Source organism: Talpa occidentalis, unplaced genomic scaffold (genome assembly GCF_014898055.3).
Source record: "Talpa occidentalis isolate TD23 unplaced genomic scaffold, MPIMG_talOcc4v2.1 talOcc4.7, whole genome shotgun sequence".
Taxonomy (NCBI): Eukaryota; Metazoa; Chordata; class Mammalia; order Eulipotyphla; family Talpidae; genus Talpa; species Talpa occidentalis.
In genome coordinates, this window is record NW_023605083.1 from 37,996,027 (window position 1) to 38,017,668 (window position 21,642).

Genomic DNA, 21,642 nt, shown 5'->3' on the forward strand with positions numbered 1-21,642 from the left:
CCACACCCCGGCCTCCGTCCTCCCTCACCTGAGTCGTCTTATAGACAGAGCCAGTCATGTCGGGAAGGCCAGTGGTGCCTGAAGACACGGATGCGCCTAGGAGGAAAAACATTTGTTTCCACGGGAGGAGGGCCCAGCTCCAGCCTCCCCCACCTCCAGAGGCGCTCTGCGGCGGCCTTGCCTGAGCAGGAGTCAGGGTAGGAGATAACTATCTGGACTTTAGTTAATCCTGCAAAGGAGGGGTAGAGCTACCTTTGCCAGGCCCAGAACCTGCAGACTTGTTTTGTGCCTGTGATGATCCACCGTAGCCACCCTTGGCATAGTCTCCTGCTGCTGTGCCCTGGGTCAGGTCATCGTAACCTAGCATGGCAGGAAGGAGAGGCGCGTGAGCTGCCAAGGTTGCCCTCCGCGCACCTCTCTGTGCTGGGATCACCCTCACCTGTGCTGTAGCTGTGCTGGCCGTAACCACCGGCCTGCTGGAAAGGGGCGGCAGGCGTGCTGAGGCTCACACCGTGCTGCTTGGCTGAGGCTGGAGGGACCTGTAAGAGCAACAGCAGCGTTTAATGGCGGAACAAGGTAGGGGGCGGCAGGTCAGGTCCCCCCCAGGTAAACTGCAGAGGACACCACCTGCAGTGCTCACGTCGCGCGGTGCAGGCTGGGAAGCCGGGGAGAGAGGGACTGCATCACCAGTGCAGAGGTCGTTCCTCCCTCCTGGAAGGGGAATAACACCCCACAGATACTCACAAACATGGTGGGCCCGTACTGGAAGGCGCTGGGCACGCCTGTGTAGTAGGGGAGGCCGGTGTAGCTGTAGCCAGGTGGCAGCGCAGGATTCAGAAAGGGCTGCTGGGCGGTGTGGTGGGCCTGGGACTGACTCTGCTGCGGTTGAGCCAGGGTGGTGGGGGGCGCAGGGGAAGCAGAGTCACCTCGCCCAAACTTTGTAACATCGCCTGAGAGGAGACAAGCATGGGCTTTAATCGTGGTCCTAACCAGCAAAAGTCACCCTGGTTCTTGCAAACTGGAAGAGTCTGGTTAAGAGCCCAGTAACAGGAAGCTGTCAGGCCCCTCTCAGCCCTTCCGCTTCTGTGCTCAGAAACTTGGGCTTTAGCTTCCAGGCCAGCCCCCTGTCCCTGACTCCTGGCCCCGCGAACAGACTCACCTGAATATGGGTTATTAGCGAGGCTTCCATCTCGGCCGGCAAGGGCTGTGGGTGTAGCAAAGGGAATTCCGTAGTAATCCTAGGTGAGACCAAGGAGACTGAGTCAGCAGAAAAGCCTCGTCCCGCTTCTAGACGATCAGCCCCAGCAGACCGCACAAGTACTCCCGGAGCCGGGACACCTCCGGGACAGGCCGGACGGAACACCACGCGAAGGCCTCCAGCGGCAACCCTCAGAGAATTCAAAGCGTACGGGGCCCTCTGACGGCGTGCAGCATGGCGGTCACAGAGTGTGCAGAGAGACCAATCCCTCAGCCAGCCGGTCACTCGAGGCCCAAGCTCACTAGCCAACTAAGCTTCCTGCTAGCTTTTTCCGTAAGAGGGATTTTTTTTTTTAAGTATATATTTTGGGCCTCCCTGGTGGCGCAGCGGTTGAGCACTGGGTTGCGAAGCTGCCCGCGGCCTCTACAGCGCTGGTTCGAACCCCGGCCACCAGGTAAGGGTCCCACATGGCACGCAGACCTCTCCTGCCGCCCGCTGCTCCCCTCAGCAGTGTATTTTGTCAGTCTTGCCTGTTATGTTCCCCGTTCTGGCTCTGGTGAATTCTCTCACCCTCCCACACTTCCGACTGTACCCAGTGCTTTTATGTATAAATAAATCTTTTATTATTATTTTTGAAAGATTTATTTATTTATACAAGCACTGGGGTATAGGCCAGAGGCGCGGGAGGTGAGAGGATTCACCAGAGACAGAGCAGGGAGCAGAACAGGCAGAAGGACCAAGACACACTGCTGAGGGGAGCAGTGGGTGAAGCAGGAGAGGTCTGCGCGCCATGTGGGACTCGCCCTGGCCGGCCGGGAATCAAACCAGTGCTGCAGAGGCTGCGGACAGCTTCACAGCATGGCGCTCAACCTGCTGCGCCACCGGGGAGGTACAGCACTAAAAAGAAGTCAGCAGGGAAGGAGGTTCCAAAACAGTTTAACAAGCCGGGACAGTCATGTCTGAACGGCACAGGTACAATCAGGACCCCACGTAAGACCCTACCACCCACTCTGCACTGGCCACACAGCACAGCTTTGAAGGCAGGGAGGCCTGGCTCACCACCCGGGGCTGTGGCAGGACACATATGACACCCTGGTCTCTGAGCCAAGCTGAAGCCCTTCTGCTTATCTCCCGGGCAGCAGCGCCCATCACAGCCGGGCAGGCGGGAGCCATCTGGCTGCACAGGCAGGCACGCCCTCCTGCCTCGTCTCCAGGTAACCGCCAGAAAATCCAGCGCACCCTCAGCTCTGCTCAGAACCCCAGGAGGCAGCAGGCCAAGGGAAGCAGAGAGGCAGCAGCACCACAGCAGAGACAAGGACAGAGAGAGCCCAGCAGGGGGAGCTCCTTTACAGGAGAAAGAAATTAAAAGGCAGAACTGGCCCCAAGCACCAAAGGCTAGCGACCAAAGGGGAACATGAAAGCTCAAATTGTTGACTCAGGGGTGACTTATTCAGGTAAAGATGACAAAAAGAACGTGAGGGTGATTCCCAGAGCTGGAATCCCACTGAGCCTCTCCTGGGCCCCCTCTCGCACTGTTTCTGATGCCCAGGGGCTCCGGGGGCCACAGGGTTGAGGTTTCCCCCTGGGCATCAGGGGTACCAAGGCCAACTTTCAGCGCCCCCCACCCCCCGCAAAGTCCTAATGACTTAGGCGTCTCCAGAGAACCTTAAGTTCTCTTGATCATCCTAGAAATTGGTCATCATGTCTTCAAACACCCTTTCTGGACACATGAGGAATGCGGGCTGCTGGTTTGCTCCAGGGAGAGAAGCGGCCCAGTCACCAGTCTCTGCCTCTGGAACCCTTCAGCAGATGAAGCTCCAGACACAGGACCAGAGGTGGTGGTGATACCACTGCCACTCCCCGAGTGCTCGGGCCGGGCCGCGGAAGGGACACCCCCAGGAAGAAAACCTCTCCCTCCAGGCCAGGAGGAAGGCCACACGCCGCACAGCGGACACCACGGCTCCTCGCCATCCTCAGCAGCCCTGGGCTGCGGGGAATGTGGGAAATGCCGGGGGGAGACGAGAGGCGAGGCAGGGAGCACGCCTCCCTTCCCGCCCTCACTGCACCGGAGACCTGTGCCTCATCTTGGTAGCAAGGGCCAAAATCAACAGGCATCCCCGGCCTCAGAAATGAGGCTGCAGCAACCCGCGCGCAAGACCAGCTCCCCCCAGGCAGCGCAGGCCGGCCAGGCCCTGGGAGGCTCCAGCCGCTCGCCCAGCTGGGGGCGCCGTCCTGCCATCACGGAAGCCAAGGCACTGAATGGCACTTCAAAGGAAACCAAAAATTTAGGGACAGGCAAGCAACCCCATGTATTAAGTCACGTGGCTTCCCTTTATAAAAAAGGGAGAAGGCGGGGAGAAGGACCCCACACTTACTGGGGACACTGCATACTGGAACCCCAAGTCCCAGTGCTCTTCAAGCCCCCCAGGGATGAGCCCGGAACACATGCCCAGGCTACAGCCACACCAGAAAGCAATGAAAGGAAGCAGCCTTCTCTGCCGTGGCGCTCAGGATTGGGCAGGCCAGCGATGAAGGCCAAGAAGGCGGAACTGATGAAGGAATCTGACTCCCCATCCACACCCCACTCACCACTGGCAGCCGTGACTGAAGCATCTGCAGCTCCTCGTAGCCATAAATCTGCGTGAGGATCAAAAAAGGGTGTTGGGCACTACACCCCACCCCCAGAAAAATCCCAGCTCATGTGGAGACTTAAAACAGGTGGGGGAGGGGGAGCGGGACACGCCCAGCTGCTATGGGGCAGAGCTCCCGCCCTGAGTGCGTCCAGAGGGGAGAAAGAGCAGGGACCAGAGCAGCAGTGACAGCACGGACAGGCCTCCCCACTCACCAGATCCTGCTAGGGACCAGCCCCCGAGTCCACAGAAGCTTACCGGGTAGGCAGGAAGCAGGCCTCCGGGACCCACGAGGTACTGGTTGTGCAGCAGAGGTGGCACCCCCTGGGGCAGGTTGGGGGGTGCTTTGCCTATAAAGGCAAAAATCAAATGCAATGAATTGCCATCACCGAGGATGAAATTTCTCAGCTAATGGGGGCCCTTGAGCTCTGCCCACAGTGTGGTGCCACATGGGACCATGGCCCAGAGGGAAAAGCAGCAGCCTCAACAGGGTGAAGGGGGAAAGTGGCTGAGGGAGACAAAGCACACGCTGTCACATTTAGGCTGTTCTCATGTCAAACTTAAGTGCTGCCCCTCACCTACCCCTCAAGGTTACACTGCCCTGAGCAAACCTAAAGTGAATAATGTGCCTCTTCAGAACAGAAGGGCAGATAGTGCCAGGAGAGAAACAAGCTGTGTCAAAGGCTTTTAGCAGTTTCTACCAAATCAGTTTGCTTGGCCTACACAGACTGCCCTGACAGGTCTGGCTATGGACAGGCGCCAGAAGTCATCCGTGATAGCCGCCCCCCCGCCCGCCTTGTCGCCATGCCATCTCAGCTCCAGGAAGAACGGAAAAGACTGGGGACGTAAAAGCACAAAGACTGCCAGGAATTTTGCCCAGGGAGCCCACTCCACACATCAGGGCTGGAAGGACCAGGCCCCAGTAGGTCACAGCGGAATAAAGAGAACAAGAGGACCATGGCAGGGCCAAAGGGAAACTACAAATCATCTCCTGATGCCCTTGTCCATCCACCGCCCTGCCCAACTCCCGAGCATCCCCTCTGGGAAGCCAAGAGTGCACCTTCAAGGTGTCAAGGGTAGGCAAGAAAAGGCCTCTGGGACACACACCTGAGGTGACCAAGGGCGTGGCTCTGGTAGTACTGCTGGGGGCGCTCACAGTGGTCCCCCCCAGGCAGAGGCTGTTTACTGTGTTCATGCTGCTCGGCAGGCTGAGCCCTGAGGATGTGGCACTGGAGGCGGAGGTTGCTGCCGTAGAGAAGGTAGCTGAGGACTGGAGGGAGGGGGTGCTCTCCACACTGGCGTGCTGCAAAACAAAAATGCCAAGACACATGGATCTGGGGCAAAGCAAACGTATGCTAGTAAAGCCCCGCCTGGTATCGGGGGCTGCAGTCTCTAAGACTGAGGTGAGAGGTTCTGTGCTCAGTGGTTACTGTGGCCCCCTCAGATTGCAGCTTCATCAGGCCATTGTGACAAAGCTCATAGCGGAGTATCAAGACCACTGAATTTTATTACTACAACCCTCCTAAAAACCCTTAAAGATCCTCCTGTTTTGGTATCTCAAATAAGGCACCACAAACTTTGCTCATCATGAACACAGGCCATCTACCTCAAAGGAAAGCAAGTCAGTCTCAGGAGAGTTGACCACAAGGGCCGCCAGCAGGCCACCCAAGTCAGAGCCTTCTGGAGATGTCTTTCTATTGGACTTCTTAGCGACTCTGATCTGGAAGTCACAGGTGGCCAAGAAAGGCCTTTGCTCTAGAACCTGGTTACACCTTACAGACCCCATCAGGGCCTGTCTAGAAGTACCTGGCCTGCCCCTGTGCCTGCGTGACAGGATCTCCCAAGGAAGGGTAAGACCTAGTAGAAAACTGCAGTTCCTGATTTCCAGAACCCTGCCCAGCAGTTCAACTCCAGCTAAATAACAAGGCACCAGGAAGGGCTTCAATGATGAAAGATGAGCAGAAAAGATACACCTAGTTAGGCAAATCACAAAGGCCTCGGCCTTGAAGGAGGAGGAGATGCCTCTAAGACTGAGATCAGCTCCAAATCAGGGCATGTGTAGAACAAAGAGCCAGAAGAAGCTGAAGAACAAAAAGCCTCAGAAGGAATCACCAAGCCTCCCAAGTGCGTCCCGTGGCGCAGACTACTTATCTGTGCCAGTCCCAGCCCCAGAAGCTGCCCTACCCATCTGAGTACTGGCCTTTCTTTTCACCAATCCTTGTGTAAATTCCTGCTGGCTTTTAGACTAGTGTCCTGGTACTCTCACTCCCGCCGTTTCCCAGTCACTCCTTCATCAAGCGACCGCAATCTGGACCGACTGCTGGCACTGAACCCATGCTCCCCACCTCACACCAAGAGAAGGCATTTTCGATATCCACCATGCAGGGCTAATCTTTGGCACATCAAGTGACACTTCCTAGCTGGCACCCCACTTGTGCTTGCACCACTGCCTCGCCATACTCCAGACTTTCTTCTTCAGTGTCAACCTTCCCAACATGTGTGCCCTGGAGCTAGGGCAGATGGCCTGCTTTGAGAGGATACCAGGGAAGAGTCAACAGAAACCCCGCTGCTGCCGTGCGGGGAAGACGACATGACCACAAATTAAAATGCACTAATGCTGACTGGGCCAAAAGCCAGGGCTGTCACAATCTCAAAGACCTAAGATGTGCGTGTGGCAAAGGTTGGACATTCTTCACAGACCTTTCTTTTCCCTTCAAGCATTTTCTCTACATTGGTTTCACAAATACGGTTATCCAGAAATGATGCTCTTGATTAGATCAAATTTTAGTGAAGCACAAGCTGAAGTTAGCGGTGACCTTACCTCCCTCTAAGAAGCGTACAAATGCTTCAACCTAACAAGCCTCAAAAAATAAAACCACCCATGCTCTTAGAAAAGTCTTCCAGAATGGCCAGGGAGCTCAGTGCATTTTGGGAGCCAAATGACCATCTGAGTGTGCAATCAATCCCAGCTGCAGAAAAGACTCAGTTTTAGTGCTTTCCACACACACAATTCAGATATGTGCTTGGAAATAAAGCATCATTGTCTTTTTCCAGTTAGAAGCACGAACGTAGGAAAATGAAACATTCTCCATGGCGCTTGGGAGCTCAATAGCCCCTCGCACACACCTGGATCAAGACACTTCAACCAAGCAAGCAGAGATAATCTCAGGGACCTGAAAGTGCACAAATCGAAGCTGCAGCTGCACATGACTAGCTGCCAGCTCCCAGGGCAGGGCCGCTTGCAGGTGAGGGGGCCTGAAGGACACTTACTGTGTGTGACGTGACGGAGGAGAGTGCTGCGTGCGCGGAGGAGAGGCTGTTCTGATGGCTGGAGAGTGAACTAGAAGACAAAGCAGAGCACCACGTGTCCACCCCACCGCGGCGCTCACAGGAGTGTGGCACGTGTCTAGACGCGCCAGGTAAGCTCGCCCCAACCCATCCAGAGAATCGCCAACTCCATGCACATTGTTCCTTATCACTTGGATCCCAATCCAAGTGTGCTGGTGGCTAGAAATGCCCTAAAGGGGCGCTGTCTATGCGGATCTAGTACAGCCTGGCCTGGAGAACCACACAAACCATTTGCTTTTTTTTTAAACTATGAAAATTTAAAAAAGGACTGCGCTAAGAACACTGCCACTTCTCAGAGTTCCCATTCTGTCTTTGAATGAGGGATGTTTCTCTGATCAGCTTCCCACACCAAAGTCAGAGCTGAATTCCCACCAAATTCTGGCTACTGGTGGAAGAGGTGAACTTTACAAGACGACGTAGGGTAAGGACCAAAGCCCAATCCCCGACGCCCTGTTCTAATAACGTGCTCACTGAAGCTACAGCAAGTGCACTTCAGACATCCGCAAGGGAAGTCGCCGCGCTCACCCTGTGTCACGGCGTGCCACAGCTGTGAGAGAGGTTAAGTGCAGAGCACCCTCCTCAGGGTCCAGCAAGAGTAGCAGGGAGCCCTTGGTTCCACTCCATTCCCAGCAGGCCCACTGGTCTGTGACAGCAGAGGCATTACATACAGGCACAGTTTTCACGTCTGCCGCTGCACCCAGCTACAACCCGCACTAGAGCATTGTTACGAAGGCCCGGACGTCATGCTGGGTTTTCTTTGTGGGAATGAGCTGTGAGGGCTCTGGGAATTCACCCCAGTGCACCTCTCATTCTGGGCCCACATTTGCCTCCTACCTGCTAAGCTGAGAGAGGGGGCTGCCGGACAGGTCACCAGGCTGGGACAAGGAGGGCAAAGTGGCAGCGTGCTGGGATGCAGAGGGTAGAAGCGTAGTGCAGGAGGTGGTGCTGGGCAGGGAGCCAACAGATGGGAGGGCGGAGGGAGGGTCTGTTGTCTTTGGAGCTGCAGCGGATGAAGTAGCTGTAAGAAACAGATTTCTTTACCTCCGGAAAAAAGGCTGAGTTTCTGAAATAGACATTTGTGACATTTCAGGATAGAATGAGACATAAAGTTATATTCAGATGTGGCGGCAAGTCCGCCCCAGGGCTAGGTCTTGCTTTGCTTCTACCAAAGCACAATCAAATCAAGGTGACCCTGTGAAAGATCACAGGCAGTTCTGGCCAGGTGGAAACTGAAAGCCCAGGGTATAGACACTGTGGAAAGTTACCCTTGCCTCAACTCTGCAGAAAGACCCAGTCTGCTGCCCAACACCTCCAAAGTGAGCAACTCCTTAGAATGTGCTTGAATAGAGTAAGCTCAGTGCATCAGCAAGCTTAGGAGGCTCTTAGAAGAGCAAGAGTGCAATCAATCCCAGCTGCAGAAAAGACTCAGTTTTAGTGCTTTCCACACACACAATTCAGATATGTGCTTGGAAATAAAGCATCATTGTCTTTTTCCAGTTAGGAAAGAAAAGCAACCTTTACCCACTTCTAGGACTTTCTGGAAGGCCAATGGAAAACACAAATATCTACAAGAAGGTAGAAGTCAAAACAAACACAGACAGCCAACAGGGTCATCACCCGACTGGGTCAATTCTTACATCAGTGTCTGTATTCCAGAGGCTTGCTCTATACTGACGGTCAACTCCAAAGAAAGCACCTGTTCTTACAGAAACTAGATGAAGACACCACAGATCTCCTTGACCCAAAACTCAGACCACAGAAGTTCACCAAAAGACTTCAAAAAACAAGAGGTGTGTGTGTGTGTGTGTGTGTGTGTGTGTGTGTGAGAGAGAGAGAGAGGAGAATATGGGAGATTAAAAAAAACCTACCTAAAATGCAAAGTCATGTTTTCCAGACATCTCATATTTTAAGATCTCATTGAAAATCTTCAAGTAATGCTAAGATACCTGTTACCCTCATGCCTGGACAAAAGAAACTTGCCACCATGGCTTGTGGAATGACAACTTCCTTTGTCACCCAATCTCAGAGCTACCGACATTTCTCCAGATAGTTTGCAGCCCGGTAATACCAAAACAACTTTGGGAAAATCATGTGTCATTTCAATTCCACTGAGGATCTTTGCTGTTTTTGCAAGACTAAATATCCACATATACAAAAAATCCTACATAAATTCTACAGGAATTTGGTTTCCATACCCAATAATGGGTATGCATCTGACTCACCGAATGAACAAAAATCAACATAAGCAATCACAGATGAGATGGCCTAACAAAGAAACAAGTAACAGGCCTCCCTGGACCTCTCCTATCTTGTCCACTGCTCCCCTTCGTAGTGTATTTTCCATCAATTCACCTGTTCTGATCCCTACTCTCTTTCTGGTCAATCCTCTCACCCCCTCATACCTCTGGCCTACACGCCAGTTCTACACAAACATTTTTAAAAATTAAAAAGAAAAAATAAAAAGAAACAAGTAATGGAGTCATTCAACTGCACCATTTCAAGAACTGGGGCAGGGTGGAGAGGGTGATTCTCTGCTATCCCAAGTGTTTACAGTGAGCAGTATTTTATCTCTATTCCTACCAATAGTCCATCAGTTCCAAAAAGCAACAAGCATGTCTTTCCTGAACTATGATACCAGCTCTTGCTTTACAAGTCATCCTTCACATTATTGGAGCGGAGTCCTCTCAGCATCTTAGAAATTGTGCCTCTGAGCTAAGCATCTTTTAAATCTATACTGCACTCTACACGTGGGGTGCTGTCTGACTAGGACAGAATAATATGAGACTATCACATCTTTCATACTACAGCCATGACATTTCTAATGATGGATCACAAGACGTTATCAAAAAATATAAGGGCCTTCCCGGTGGCGCTGGGTTGCGAAGCTGCCCGCAGTCTCTGCAGCGCCGGTTCGATCCCCGGCTGCTCCCCGGCCTCCGGAGGAGGGTCCCACATGGTGCGCAGACCTCTCCTGCCGCCCACTGCTCCCCTCAGCAGTGTGCTTCGGTCCTTCTGCCTGTTCTTTTCCCCGCTCTGGTGAATTCTCTCACCCTCCCGTGCTTCTGACTATACCCAGTGCTTGTATAAATAAATAAACAAACAAATAAATCTTTTAAAAAATATATATAAAGAGGTTATTTTTTGCAGTCATCCACTAGCCTACTGTTCTCATATCAGGTTAGCTGTGTTCTGTTTGGTTTTCCACCAGCAATGACAAGAATCATAGGCTGATATACTTACTGTCTAGTGCCTGCTGACTTCTACTACCACCATGTCCATTCTATAAGGAAGGAAAAAAAAAGTAAGCAAACACAAAAATGAAATGACAACCAATGATGACTTTCTATTGGGATTTAGCCATAAGCATGAAGTAAAAGTTTTTCTTTTAAATACAAATACAATACCTCAAATTCTTAATAAACCCCAACGAGCTGACGTTTTTAAAAACCGAAATGGGTATCCAGAGATTATAAGGATACAACATAGACCCAATTCTCAGAAAGCAATGAAACATTCCTTTACATTATATGAAAGTACAAGAACTAAAGACCTCTAATTATATTAAATCACCAGAAGAAGCAGTAAGGGCTGCAGCATCTTCTGGCTCCTGACTCACTGCTATTCTCTCTTGATGAAGAACAAGTCGGTCAGGAAGCTACACTGCAGTCATGGCTATTAAAGAGCTGTGTGGAACCAGAGGTGGTGATTCGCCAAATTCCAATTGCTCTCACCAGCAGCAACATGAAATCTTTGGGAAACAAGTGCCAACTTATGAGGCGACAAAGGAAACCACCTCAAAGCAAAAGGACTAGTTAAGATGCCTACCACAATTCTGAGAACCACTGAAGGTCCTAAGACCAGACATTTTTCAGGTGAGGATCCACAAGCAACTGACTTCTGAGAATGTCAAACAGATTCATCCATCAGTACTGAGTCAGGAATTGAGATTGAAGTCACCATTGCAGATGTCAAAATCAAGCTTTTTTAAATTGATAGTTTCTTCTTTAAAAAAACAAAACTACACCAGAAACCTTTCTGTCTCATTCACGTTCTTGCTCCTGAAGATTACTCCTAAGTAATGTTTCCAAATGCTAAAAATAACTTTCAAGTAAGAAAATTTCTTATTTTACATTGTTAGCAAAATATTTTCAGAGAAGGTGTGACTTTGAAACATGTCTTTGTTTTTCTTTTTAAATTTTTTTTTACATCATCATTCATTTTTGGCCAGTATTTGATTTCTCCCCTCAGGTGCGGTCCCCGTAAATCTCCCACTGCCACAGCACCCATGAACCCTTATGCTTTTTCCTCCCCTTCTGTGACCCCCTCCCCTGCTGAAGCCTCACATCCATGGTTTGGGAACATGGCTTCTTTTCTTTCTTTTTTCAAAGATTTATTTTTATTTATTTATACAAGCGGGGGGTATAGTCAGAAGCACGGGAGGGTGGAGAATTCACCAGAGCCAGAGCGGGGAGCAGAACAGGCAGAAGGACCGAAGCACACTGCTGAGGGGAACAGCGGGCGGCAGGAGAGGTCTGCGAGCCATGTGGGACCCTCCTCCGGTGGCTGGGGAGCAGCCGGGGATCGAACCGGTGCGGCAGAGGGTGGCGGGCAGCTTCGCAACCCAGCACTCAACCAATGCGCCACCGGGGAGGTCCAACATGGCTTTTCTTAACTGTGTGGTAAAAGACTGAGGGCAGTGTGGTAGCCCCATGGAAAGCAGAACTTGAAAATAACCAGTCTGAGTTAACCATAAGGCATTTCACTACAACTGAGAGCAAAGGACTCATCCTCATAAGGAAAATTTGTTGCACCTGAGTCACTGAGCGTGGAGAGTCTACGAGGCTCAGACACTTCTGTGAAAACTAAAGAAAAAGACAAATCTGATAGCTGTTGTCTCTGCATTATTAAATCCAGTACAATTTCTATTAATAAACAATTTGAGATTTTTGGAAAGAAATGTAGATAATAAAATATATCTTCTAGGGGAAAAACTAAAAGATCAGGGAAAAGGAAACACATCTCATCATTTGTAAAAAGTAATTCAAGTTCTACAATTTGGACTCCCCCTAAATCAGGATCCAGTGCTTGCTAAATATATCTGTAAGACATCAACCATGTGCATCTGAAATAGCACAGACCTTGTTATCCAAAGAAGTCTCCTCAAATCACCCAGCAGAAAGAAAATAAAGGAGCATCAAGAAAGAGCAGCTACCAGATCTTAGGGAAATTTCATTTCACCTTGAAAATAATTTTTAAAACACAAACAAAGGACAAAGATTTCACAACATAGGAATCCCATTTTTAGGACTGGGAAAACTGGTTAGAATGGAGGGAACAGGGGCCTCCCTGATGGCACAAGGGGTTAAGAAGCAACCTATGAAGCTATCCGTAGCCACTGCAGTATGAGTTTGATCCCAGGCCAGGGAGCTACCCACATGGCGCTGCAGACCTCTCCTGTCTTGCCCGCTGCTCCCCTCAGCAGTGTATTTCAGTCAATCCACCTGTTCTGTTCCCCGCTCTGCCTCTGATGAATCCTTTCACCACCACCACCACCACTCCCACACACCTCTGGCCTACATCCCAGATCTTGTATGCATAAATACATAAATCTTTTTTAAAAAAAATGGTGGGAACAAAAGGGGAGGTCAGAAATATGCTGAGCAAGCAGCAAAATAAGCCAGAAAGAAAGAAAAATACCAGATGTTCTCATTCATAGCAGGAATCTACAAAACTTAAATAAGTGACCAGGAAAAAGAATAACTATAAGAAAGAAAATATCAAAATCAACAAACAACTATGAACCAGAGACACTCTATGGGAGGTGGGGGGTGGGGAAAGGAGGGTTTGTGGTCCAAATAAGGGGGTTGTAATTGTATGGGGAATATAAAAATGAAATTTAAATTTAAAAAATTTAAATTAAAAAAAAAAAGAAATATGCTGAGCAATGACAGGGTGAAAAGTGAAGTGGCAGAGATTTAAGCTTGGACAGCACAAAGTATGATTTGTTTTAGGAACTATATAGAAGGCCTCTCTAGTGGTGCAAGGGGTTAAGACGCACCCTGTGAAGCTATCCGCAGCCACTGCAATATGAGTTTGATCCCCAGCCAGGGAGCTACCCACATGGCGCAGCAGACCGCTCCTGTCTTGCCCGCTGCTCCCCTCAGCAGTGTATTTCAGTCAATCTGCCTGTTCTGTTCCCCACTCTGTCTCTGGTGAATCCTCTCACCGCCCCCCACACTTCTGGCCTGTACCCCAGTTCTTATATGCAAAAATAAATTAAAAAAAAAAAAAAACAAAACCAAAACAAACTATATAGCACAACACTGTCCAAAAGAATGTTCCTGCAAATATGGAAATAATCTTTATGTGCATGGTGCTATCTTGTAGCTACTAACCATATCTGGATACTTAGTATTTAAAATGTGGTTAGCATTGTCTCTGGTAAATCCTCTCCAGCCCCACACCTCTGACCTACACCCCACTTCTTCCACACAAACCAAACAAAAATAAAGGGGAGGGGGATATTTATTTAAAAAAAATAAAATGTGGTTAGTGTATATGAGAAACTAAACTTTTAATTGCTTATTTTTTTTTTTTTAAAGATTTGTTTCATTTATGCATGCAAGAACTGGAGTATAGGCCAAAAGTACAGGGGGTGAGAGGATTCACCACACAGAGAGGGGAACAGAACAGGTGAATCTACTGAAATACACTGCTGAGGGGAGCAGTGGGTGAGTCAGGAGGCCTGCTGTGCCATGTGGGTTAGCTCCCTGGCTGCCCGGGATCGAACTCATGCAACAGTGCCTGCAGATAGCTTTGATGGCACTGAGACTTAAACTCCTGCGCCACCACGGAGGCCCTTAATTGTTTATTTAAATAAACTACTCTGTGTGGATAGTGATTACTGTATTGAAAAACAATAAAAGCACAGTAGAGAAAATTTGTTAAAGATAATAGATCGGGCCTCCCCAGTGGCGCAGCGGTTGAGCGCTGGGTTGCGAAGCTGCCCGCAGCCTCTGCAGCGCCGGTTCGACCCCCAGCTGCTCCCCGGCCACCAGAGGAGGGTCCCATATGGCGCGCAGACCTCTCCTGCCGAGCCCACTGCTCCCCTCAGCAGTGTACTTCGGTCCTTCTGTCTGCTCTGCTCCCTGCTCCCTGCTCTGGCTCTGGTGAATTCTCTCACCCTCCCGCGCTTCTGACTGTGCCCAGTGCTTGAATAGATAAATAAGTAAATCTTTAAAAAAAAATTAAAAATAATAATAAAGAATTTAAAGTTTAAAAAAAAAAAAAGATAATAGATCATGGGCCTCTCTGGTGGCGCAGGGGTTAGAGACAGCACTATCAAGTTATCGGCAGCCGCTGCAGCACGAGTTCAACCCCCAGCTGGCCAGAGAGCAACCCACATGGCGGAGCAGACCTCTCCTGTCTCGCCCACTGCTCCCCTCAGTAGATCTGTCTGTTCTGGTGAATCCTCTCACCTCCCCCCAATCCCCACCTCAGTCTTGTACCCCAGTATGCACAAGTAAATAAATCTGGGGGGGGGGAGGGCAAGGAAGGACCTAAAAATAGAATTGCTTAAAAAAAAACAACACAAAAACATAATAGATCATAAAAGCATTTTTAAAATATGTAAACTCAGAAATACGTAAATAAATCTGTAAGCCCAGACTATAAAGCATGTAGGATGAGAAATGACTTAGTTGACATGGCAAAAAAAAAAAAAAAATCACCTAGGGGAAGTCAGAAACAACACAACTTATGTCAAATAACAATACCAGGTTAACTCAATACTTGGCTGTGCATGACTTTGGAAGCAGATGTGAAGGTGGGGTTAACCGTTAAAGAATTTATATTAAAGGCCCACGCAGGACAAGATCTCCCTCTACACAGTAGGGTGAATCCCCTCACCTGTCACAGATTCTAAACTTCATCAAGTGGGTAAACACATGATCAGATATACTGTAAAAATACAGATGGATCAGGTGAATATAGACAAAATAAATATCTCAATGGCAGCCTTTTCTTGCCATTACACTTCTCAGACACTGACAGCACAGTGCTTAAGGAAAAGAGGCTGGAAGAGAGCTTCCTTGAGAATCTATACAAGCTCAGAAGAAAAGGTCCCAAGGGACTGACGAAAGTGCCCCCTCTCCCAAATATGTGGCCTTCATGCAGGCATGTCCCACATCACAGCCCACGTTCACCAACCCATTCAACAAGACAGAGCCCTTAGTGAACGTGTTACAGTGTTGAGAGAACAGCCTGCAATTGCCAAACATTTTAGGAAAACATCTAACATAAAAAACGGAAACCAAAGTTAGAGGGAAATAGCTCATAAGCTGACATATACAAATATCTCCTGATAATTTTAGCAGGACACATAAGGGGAAAAAGGTACCAAATTTCTGCTAGTCAATTCAACTGTCTTTCAAAGGATTTGCCCACTAATAGCAAACTGAACAAACTACAAGCTTTTATTCAAAAGGTTAGCCAATTTCTAAAAGAGAATTTCTTCCCCAAAGTTGAATTTCCTAAACTACACACTCAGCTCCTTACTGGATTTCCTTCCAGGAGAATCATGAAAGTACTTACGGTGATGGTTCCCGGAATGGACTCTGATGGACTCACAGAGCTTTGGTATGTGACCCTGTTATGCACAGAACTCTGGTCATAGGAGGAAGACGTTGTTACTGGACTAGCGGAGCTCAGGGCTGAGCTGGCCACACTGGAGGAGGTAATTACTGAAGTTGTGTAGGTGGAGTTTTGTACTGCACTGGTCATTGGCAAAGAGGTATTCAAAGAATCACTAAAAAGAAAAAGTATTAGACATACATTTGTGTTCCTATTCTTGGCTTACTGAAGTTGAACAATTTCATCACCCTACTGGTATAGTCTAAACTAAACATGTCTAAATCTACAAATTTATACTACTGTATTTCTTTAGATAGATTAATGATGCAATTGATGATCCAGAACACCCCCCAGAACCACCACCTAATTCAACTGAGAGCCAGGGAGATAGCTTTTAAGAATTCTTAAGAATTCTGAAAGAATCAAATGCCTGAAACCATTTTAGAAAGGGAACCCAAGCAAATATCCGGTTCTGACTCTGGAAAGTGAAAAAAATTAATAAAATTGACTCTAAAATCTGTGCTCTCTATTAACACAATATACCACTAAAAGACAATAAGTGCTCGTGAAGATATGCAAAAATCACATCCCTCAGAAATTACTAGTAATGTAAAATGCTGCAGTTCCCGTAGGAAGTTTGATGACTCCTCAAATGGTTAATCTAAGAGTTACCAGTATGACCAGCAAGTCTCAGGTTTATGTCCTAAAGAACTGAAAGTACACAAAATATATAATTGAATGTTGCTAGGAAAGTGATTGATAACAGCCAAAAAGCAGTGTAACCCAAATATTAACTAATGAATGGATAAACAAGATGTAGTATGTTATTGGTAAATTAAATGGATAAACCTGGAAAACACTATTCTAAGTGAAAGCAGCAAAAAAAACCCCAAAAAACAAAAACACATATTGCATGATCCTAGTTACATTATATGTCCTAAATAGGCAAATTTAGAAGAATTACTTTCCAAAAGATATGGGACAATTAACTGGGAGTGACCGCTAACAAGCATAGGGTTTCTTTTTAGGGAGATGGAAGAAAAGTTCTATAAATCAATACCAGAGATTGTTGCACACACCCATTACCACAAATTGTATTATCTCCACCAGGTGATATCTTAGGCACTACTTTGTTCTACTTTACAAATAATTCAGTCAAAACCAGGTAAGTGGGAAGTTGCATACCTTAAAGACTTTGAATATAAGCTGATGGGAACCTGGTTACTATTTTCATTGCTTGTAGTGGGTCCAAATTCAGAGAGTAGTGGTTCTGATCCAAACTCCAGGGCACCAAACTGAACATTTAATCCTGTGACATCTGCTGAACCAGGCATTTCAACTGCAGAAGCTGGGGTCTGAAACAGCAAAACCTCTATGTTAAGAACAGGGGTCAGGGATTCCATGTCCCAAACCAAGTGAGCCCTGGATTCTCCAGGCAATGCTGGCAGGCCTGAGAACAAGGAAGTGAGAGGCAGGAAGGAAGGGAAAATAGGATTTTTTTTAAAAGGTGAAAATGCAAAGAAAAATAAAACTTAACAGAGTGGTCAATGTCATCAACTGCTTCTTAGAGGAATGGTGGTGGGGCGGGGTGGTAGGAGCCTTCGATAAAGCACCACCTACTCAAAAAACCACTCACATAGCTAAACACACAAGACCATCAGACGCTCCGAGCCAAAAACTGTAATTTAATTAATGGTCACTGTCTCCAACACAAACCTATTTCTTCTACTGTTAGCCGGAGAAATGGCCAATCCTCATAAAACAGTAAGTTAGGTGCTTGAAAAACATAATTATCACAGTTTCTGAGACTTACTAACACTTGCACTAAATGTTAAAATGCATCCACCCTTGGATGGGACTGTGGCTTCACAATGCCGTACCCACCTTAGAAGCTGGAGGTATCCGCCGTTTAGGGAGTTTAATGTGTTTGGGCTGTGGTTGGTGGGCAGACGCGGTGATATTTTCGACGGTCATGCGGGGAAGCTGCAAAAGTTTATTCACAGTGGAGCTGCTGTCTCTGGGTGTTGACTCTCGGAGTTTTACCTGGGAAGGAAAGGACTCCAGCCCAGGAGGAGCAGCAGTGACTGCTTGTGTCTGGTGCTGCTGTCGTTGGGTCAACTGGCTAAGAACTGGGGATGGTTCGGGCTGAGATTTGAAGTCTATGAAATGTAAAGGGGGTCAGGGGTAGGGGGAGGAGAAATAAGCAACCATCAATTATTTAGGCACCTTGGATTAGAGTTCCCTCTTCCACAATCATTGATAACGAAGAGTTACAACCACCAGTTTCTACCAACCATATCCTAGCTAAATCAAACAAATGTTCTGTGTGTCTGTATATAGAGTATAAGGAGTGCTATGTGATAAATGGAAAGGATGCCTGAATGGGTTTGCAGATAATTTCTTACACAGTAGAGGAGACATGGTTTATGCTTACAGCTTATGGGGTGGAGAGCAGGTAAGGACAGTATGGAGTTGCTACTCACATCTGACCTTTAGCTAACAGAACCTATACAGATATGCAGGCAGGAAACAAGCCACTACCTTCTCACTACCTACCTATTACCTACTACCTACCCACCTATCCGTATATATGTATATGTATGTATATATATATATATATACAGCTATCTAAATGCCTTACAAACCAATTAGCTTTCAAAACTGTTCCTTAATGGGTGAAAAGCTAGTTCATTTTTATGGCTACATAATAATCCAGCATACACAGACCTCATTTTTTAAAACCAGTGCTATATTAATGGACTACAAGATTTTTCAACTCTTACTATGAAAAACAATGCTACGATGAATATATTTTTAAGCAAGACATTTTGCTCAAGTGCAATAAAACCTGCAGGATCAAATTGTACAGCAAAGTTGCTGGCTCACAGAATAAGTATATTGTAAATGTTGACAAACACTTCAAAATTCTTACCTACAAGGGACACTTTTTTACCAAACTTATCTATCCTAATTTGATTGGTGCAAAATAATATTAAGAGTGTAAATTAAAATGATAAAAATTTAACTAGAAATCATTTCATATTCTTTGCCTGTGAACTCAAGCTCTTTAATCATTTTTGCCCACTTCATTATTGGTCTGCTTAAATACTCTGTTTTAAGGAAGCTAGCCCATTGTCTAGGATGTAATTTTCAATTATTTTTTTCATAGTTTGTCATGTCAGTCTTTTAATTTTGGTTATGGTAGGTCCTGTCACATCTAAAAAGGCCTACCTCATACTGAGGATATAAAAATCTTCCTGTTTTTCTCTCTTATTGTTCTAGATTATCAGTATGTTGCGATATTTGACCATTTGGCATTTTGATATAGAGTGGAAATTATCTATCCAATTTCATTTTCCAGCCAGATACCAACTAGTAATAACCCCTCTGTTCATCACTGATTTGAAATGCCACTGCTACCATATTATAGAACAGAGACGCAATCTTTTTCTATAGAGAATAAATGTTCTAAGATTTGAAGGACATCTGTTAGCAACTACTCACAACTCTGCCTTTGTAGACTGAAAGTTGTCATAAATAGTATGTCAATGAATGGTTGTTCCAATAAAACCTTATCTATAAAAACAGATGGCAGATATAGTTGAAGGTTTGCCAAAAACACATACTACTCATTAGTAAATGTGCAGAAAAAAGCTAACATAGAAGAGTTATAGCTGCCATCAGAAATGCTGCCTTGCAAGACTGACTCATGGTTGGTATCTGGGAACATAAATTTTGGTATATTCTAGACAGAGGGTTTCAGTGCTCTAACTGGTAAGAATGATTCTCTGTTTACAATATACTTAGAATGTGGTTTACGTTAAACACCTGCTTTCCTTCCAGGGATCTCGACTAATATATGTATCAGGCAGAGCTGCACACATGACCAGGACCCCAATAACAACCTCAGGAATTGACTTTCACTGGTAGACATTACTTCAAACCTAGGGGCAGTGTCAGGTATTTCCAAAAGAGTAAGTCATTTCACTTACCAGGGAAATGTGCTCTCCTCTCTTTAATGTATCCAAACCATAAACCAGCCCAGAAAGCCAACTCTTTGGTCAAAGTAATCCCCTGCTACTCCTTCCTACAGTATGGCATGTGTGTATTGGTAGGAAACAGTAATTATATGTCATAATCTATGAGTCTAGTTTAGAAAACATCGATCTTAGACAAATTCCACATTAGTGCTTACTAGTCAAAATGCCAATATTTTTCGGAGTAACAAAGCATCACATAAAATGCACTTACCAAAATGACTAAGGACCGAGGACTGAGATGCTGGGGGCTTGAGGTCCCAAGAAGAAGTGGTTGTGGGGGCAGTGGTACTATTCTGCTGTGAACTTGGGGTGGTGATAAACTGGCCCAAATTTGGAGCTTTCAACGGTTCCAAAATCTGGGAGTTGGTGATGTTTGCCATTTTGGAAGATGTAAGTTCTCCAAATCCTGCACCAAGGACGGATGACTTTAAAGGAAAAGAAAAGCAGAAATTCTCAGCAATAAAATATTTTTACCCCAGGCTTTAAAATACACCAAGTATTTTCACAAGGATTTAAAGAACAATAACCCAGAATATCTGAATTGGTTAAGAATCATCAGACTAAATGCTATATGAAAATATGAACTGAGAAAGGACTAAACAAATCTACCAATCCTTCCTGATTCTGATATAAGAAGCTAAAAGGAAGGGACATCTTTTTCCCTGGATTTTAAGAAATTATTTTTTTAAATGATGCCACAAGTTCACAATCAAAAAAATGTTAAGAATATAAAGGGATACCATGAACTTCTCAATGTGTGGAACTGTTATCTATTGATTAGAACAGGATTGTTTACAGAAGACACAAGCCATGAGGTCATCCTGCCAAGATTCAATGCAGATCACAGCCCTGACAATTTACTTATTTCCAGATTAGACACGGAATCACACAGATCTGGTGCAGAGAACCTAGAAAATGCTGTGTTTACTTCAAGAACTAAGAACGTAAAATCTGTTCCCAGGTAAGCATAAAAAAGACAACTATTACCTCACCCCCCAATCCTGACAGGTCAGATATCAAAGGTCTAAGAAGGAAAACCTATGAGACAACACAGGAACTGATTAACTGCATCTTTGCATATCAAAATCATCCCATTTCTGGAAAGATAAATTCTTCCTCAAAAATTACTTTTCAAAAACATATAAAAGGTCAAAAACAAATGAGTTAAATTTGTTCAAGAGGCCAGATATAGGAAACTGAAATAATTACTTCTGATATCAATATTCCAACAATATCTGTTGTTTGAAGGAAATCCCAATTATCCACTCTAAGCAAACTCTGGGTAGTGGCGGTCACTGCATACAAGTCATAGAATCAGATCCTATTAAAACAGCTGTGCTGACACTGCTGATCCCACTTAAGATTCTCTGTTCAGGCTGAAGATTACACCTCTCATGTTGCCACTAATCCAACAAAACGCAGCTCAAGCCTTATTTATTCAATGAAAGCTTCTCAGAGGATAATTCTATTATTCTTTCTCTCTTTTCCTACTTAATTGCTATTATGCATCAACTTATTCTATCAAATATATTTGCTGTGTGCTTTACAATCCAGTGAAATCAGGCAATGACTACCACCTTGCCCCAAGTTACACTTAACACAGAGCTACCGGATACCAATTACATATTTCTGTCAATGGAGGCAGCATTTTGAAAATGTGTGTATTGGTGCAAATACATCCACATATTCACAAACACGAGTGTGAAATCCCTAAGATTCTAATCTATTTGGTCTTGTGTGGATTTGCATTATTAATACTATTATCATTAATATTCTTGCTTATAGAGTTCCCCAT

The 21,642-nt window shown here is 46.3% G+C and overlaps 1 protein-coding gene and 2 non-coding genes across 9 annotated transcripts in view; all 3 read right to left on the reverse strand.

Annotated features, from left to right (window-relative positions):
• UBAP2 (ubiquitin associated protein 2) overlaps positions 1-21,642 on the reverse strand; it is an 84,979-nt gene that overhangs the window by 1,570 nt on the left and 61,767 nt on the right. For all 7 annotated transcript variants that reach the window (XM_054689563.1, XM_054689562.1, XM_054689561.1 and 4 more), the window contains 15 exons: positions 20,059-20,272; positions 17,692-17,966; positions 16,993-17,162; positions 15,769-15,982; positions 10,417-10,456; positions 8,011-8,194; positions 7,099-7,168; positions 4,936-5,131; positions 4,087-4,178; positions 3,788-3,835; positions 1,160-1,238; positions 745-950; positions 440-539; positions 253-360; positions 29-96 (listed from right to left, as the gene is read on the reverse strand). In XM_054689563.1, the coding sequence (XP_054545538.1) occupies positions 29-96; positions 253-360; positions 440-539; positions 745-950; positions 1,160-1,238; positions 3,788-3,835; positions 4,087-4,178; positions 4,936-5,131; positions 7,099-7,168; positions 8,011-8,194; positions 10,417-10,456; positions 15,769-15,982; positions 16,993-17,162; positions 17,692-17,966; positions 20,059-20,272 (2,064 nt within the window). The remainder of the gene's footprint in view (positions 1-28; positions 97-252; positions 361-439; positions 540-744; positions 951-1,159; positions 1,239-3,787; positions 3,836-4,086; positions 4,179-4,935; positions 5,132-7,098; positions 7,169-8,010; positions 8,195-10,416; positions 10,457-15,768; positions 15,983-16,992; positions 17,163-17,691; positions 17,967-20,058; positions 20,273-21,642) is intronic.
• On the reverse strand, positions 6,801-6,881 carry LOC119233192 (small nucleolar RNA SNORD121A). The gene has a single exon (XR_005122339.1). It is a non-coding gene; the product is annotated as a small nucleolar RNA SNORD121A (small nucleolar RNA).
• LOC119233193 (small nucleolar RNA SNORD121A) lies at positions 8,592-8,672 on the reverse strand. Its single transcript, XR_005122340.1, has one exon. It is a non-coding gene; the product is annotated as a small nucleolar RNA SNORD121A (small nucleolar RNA).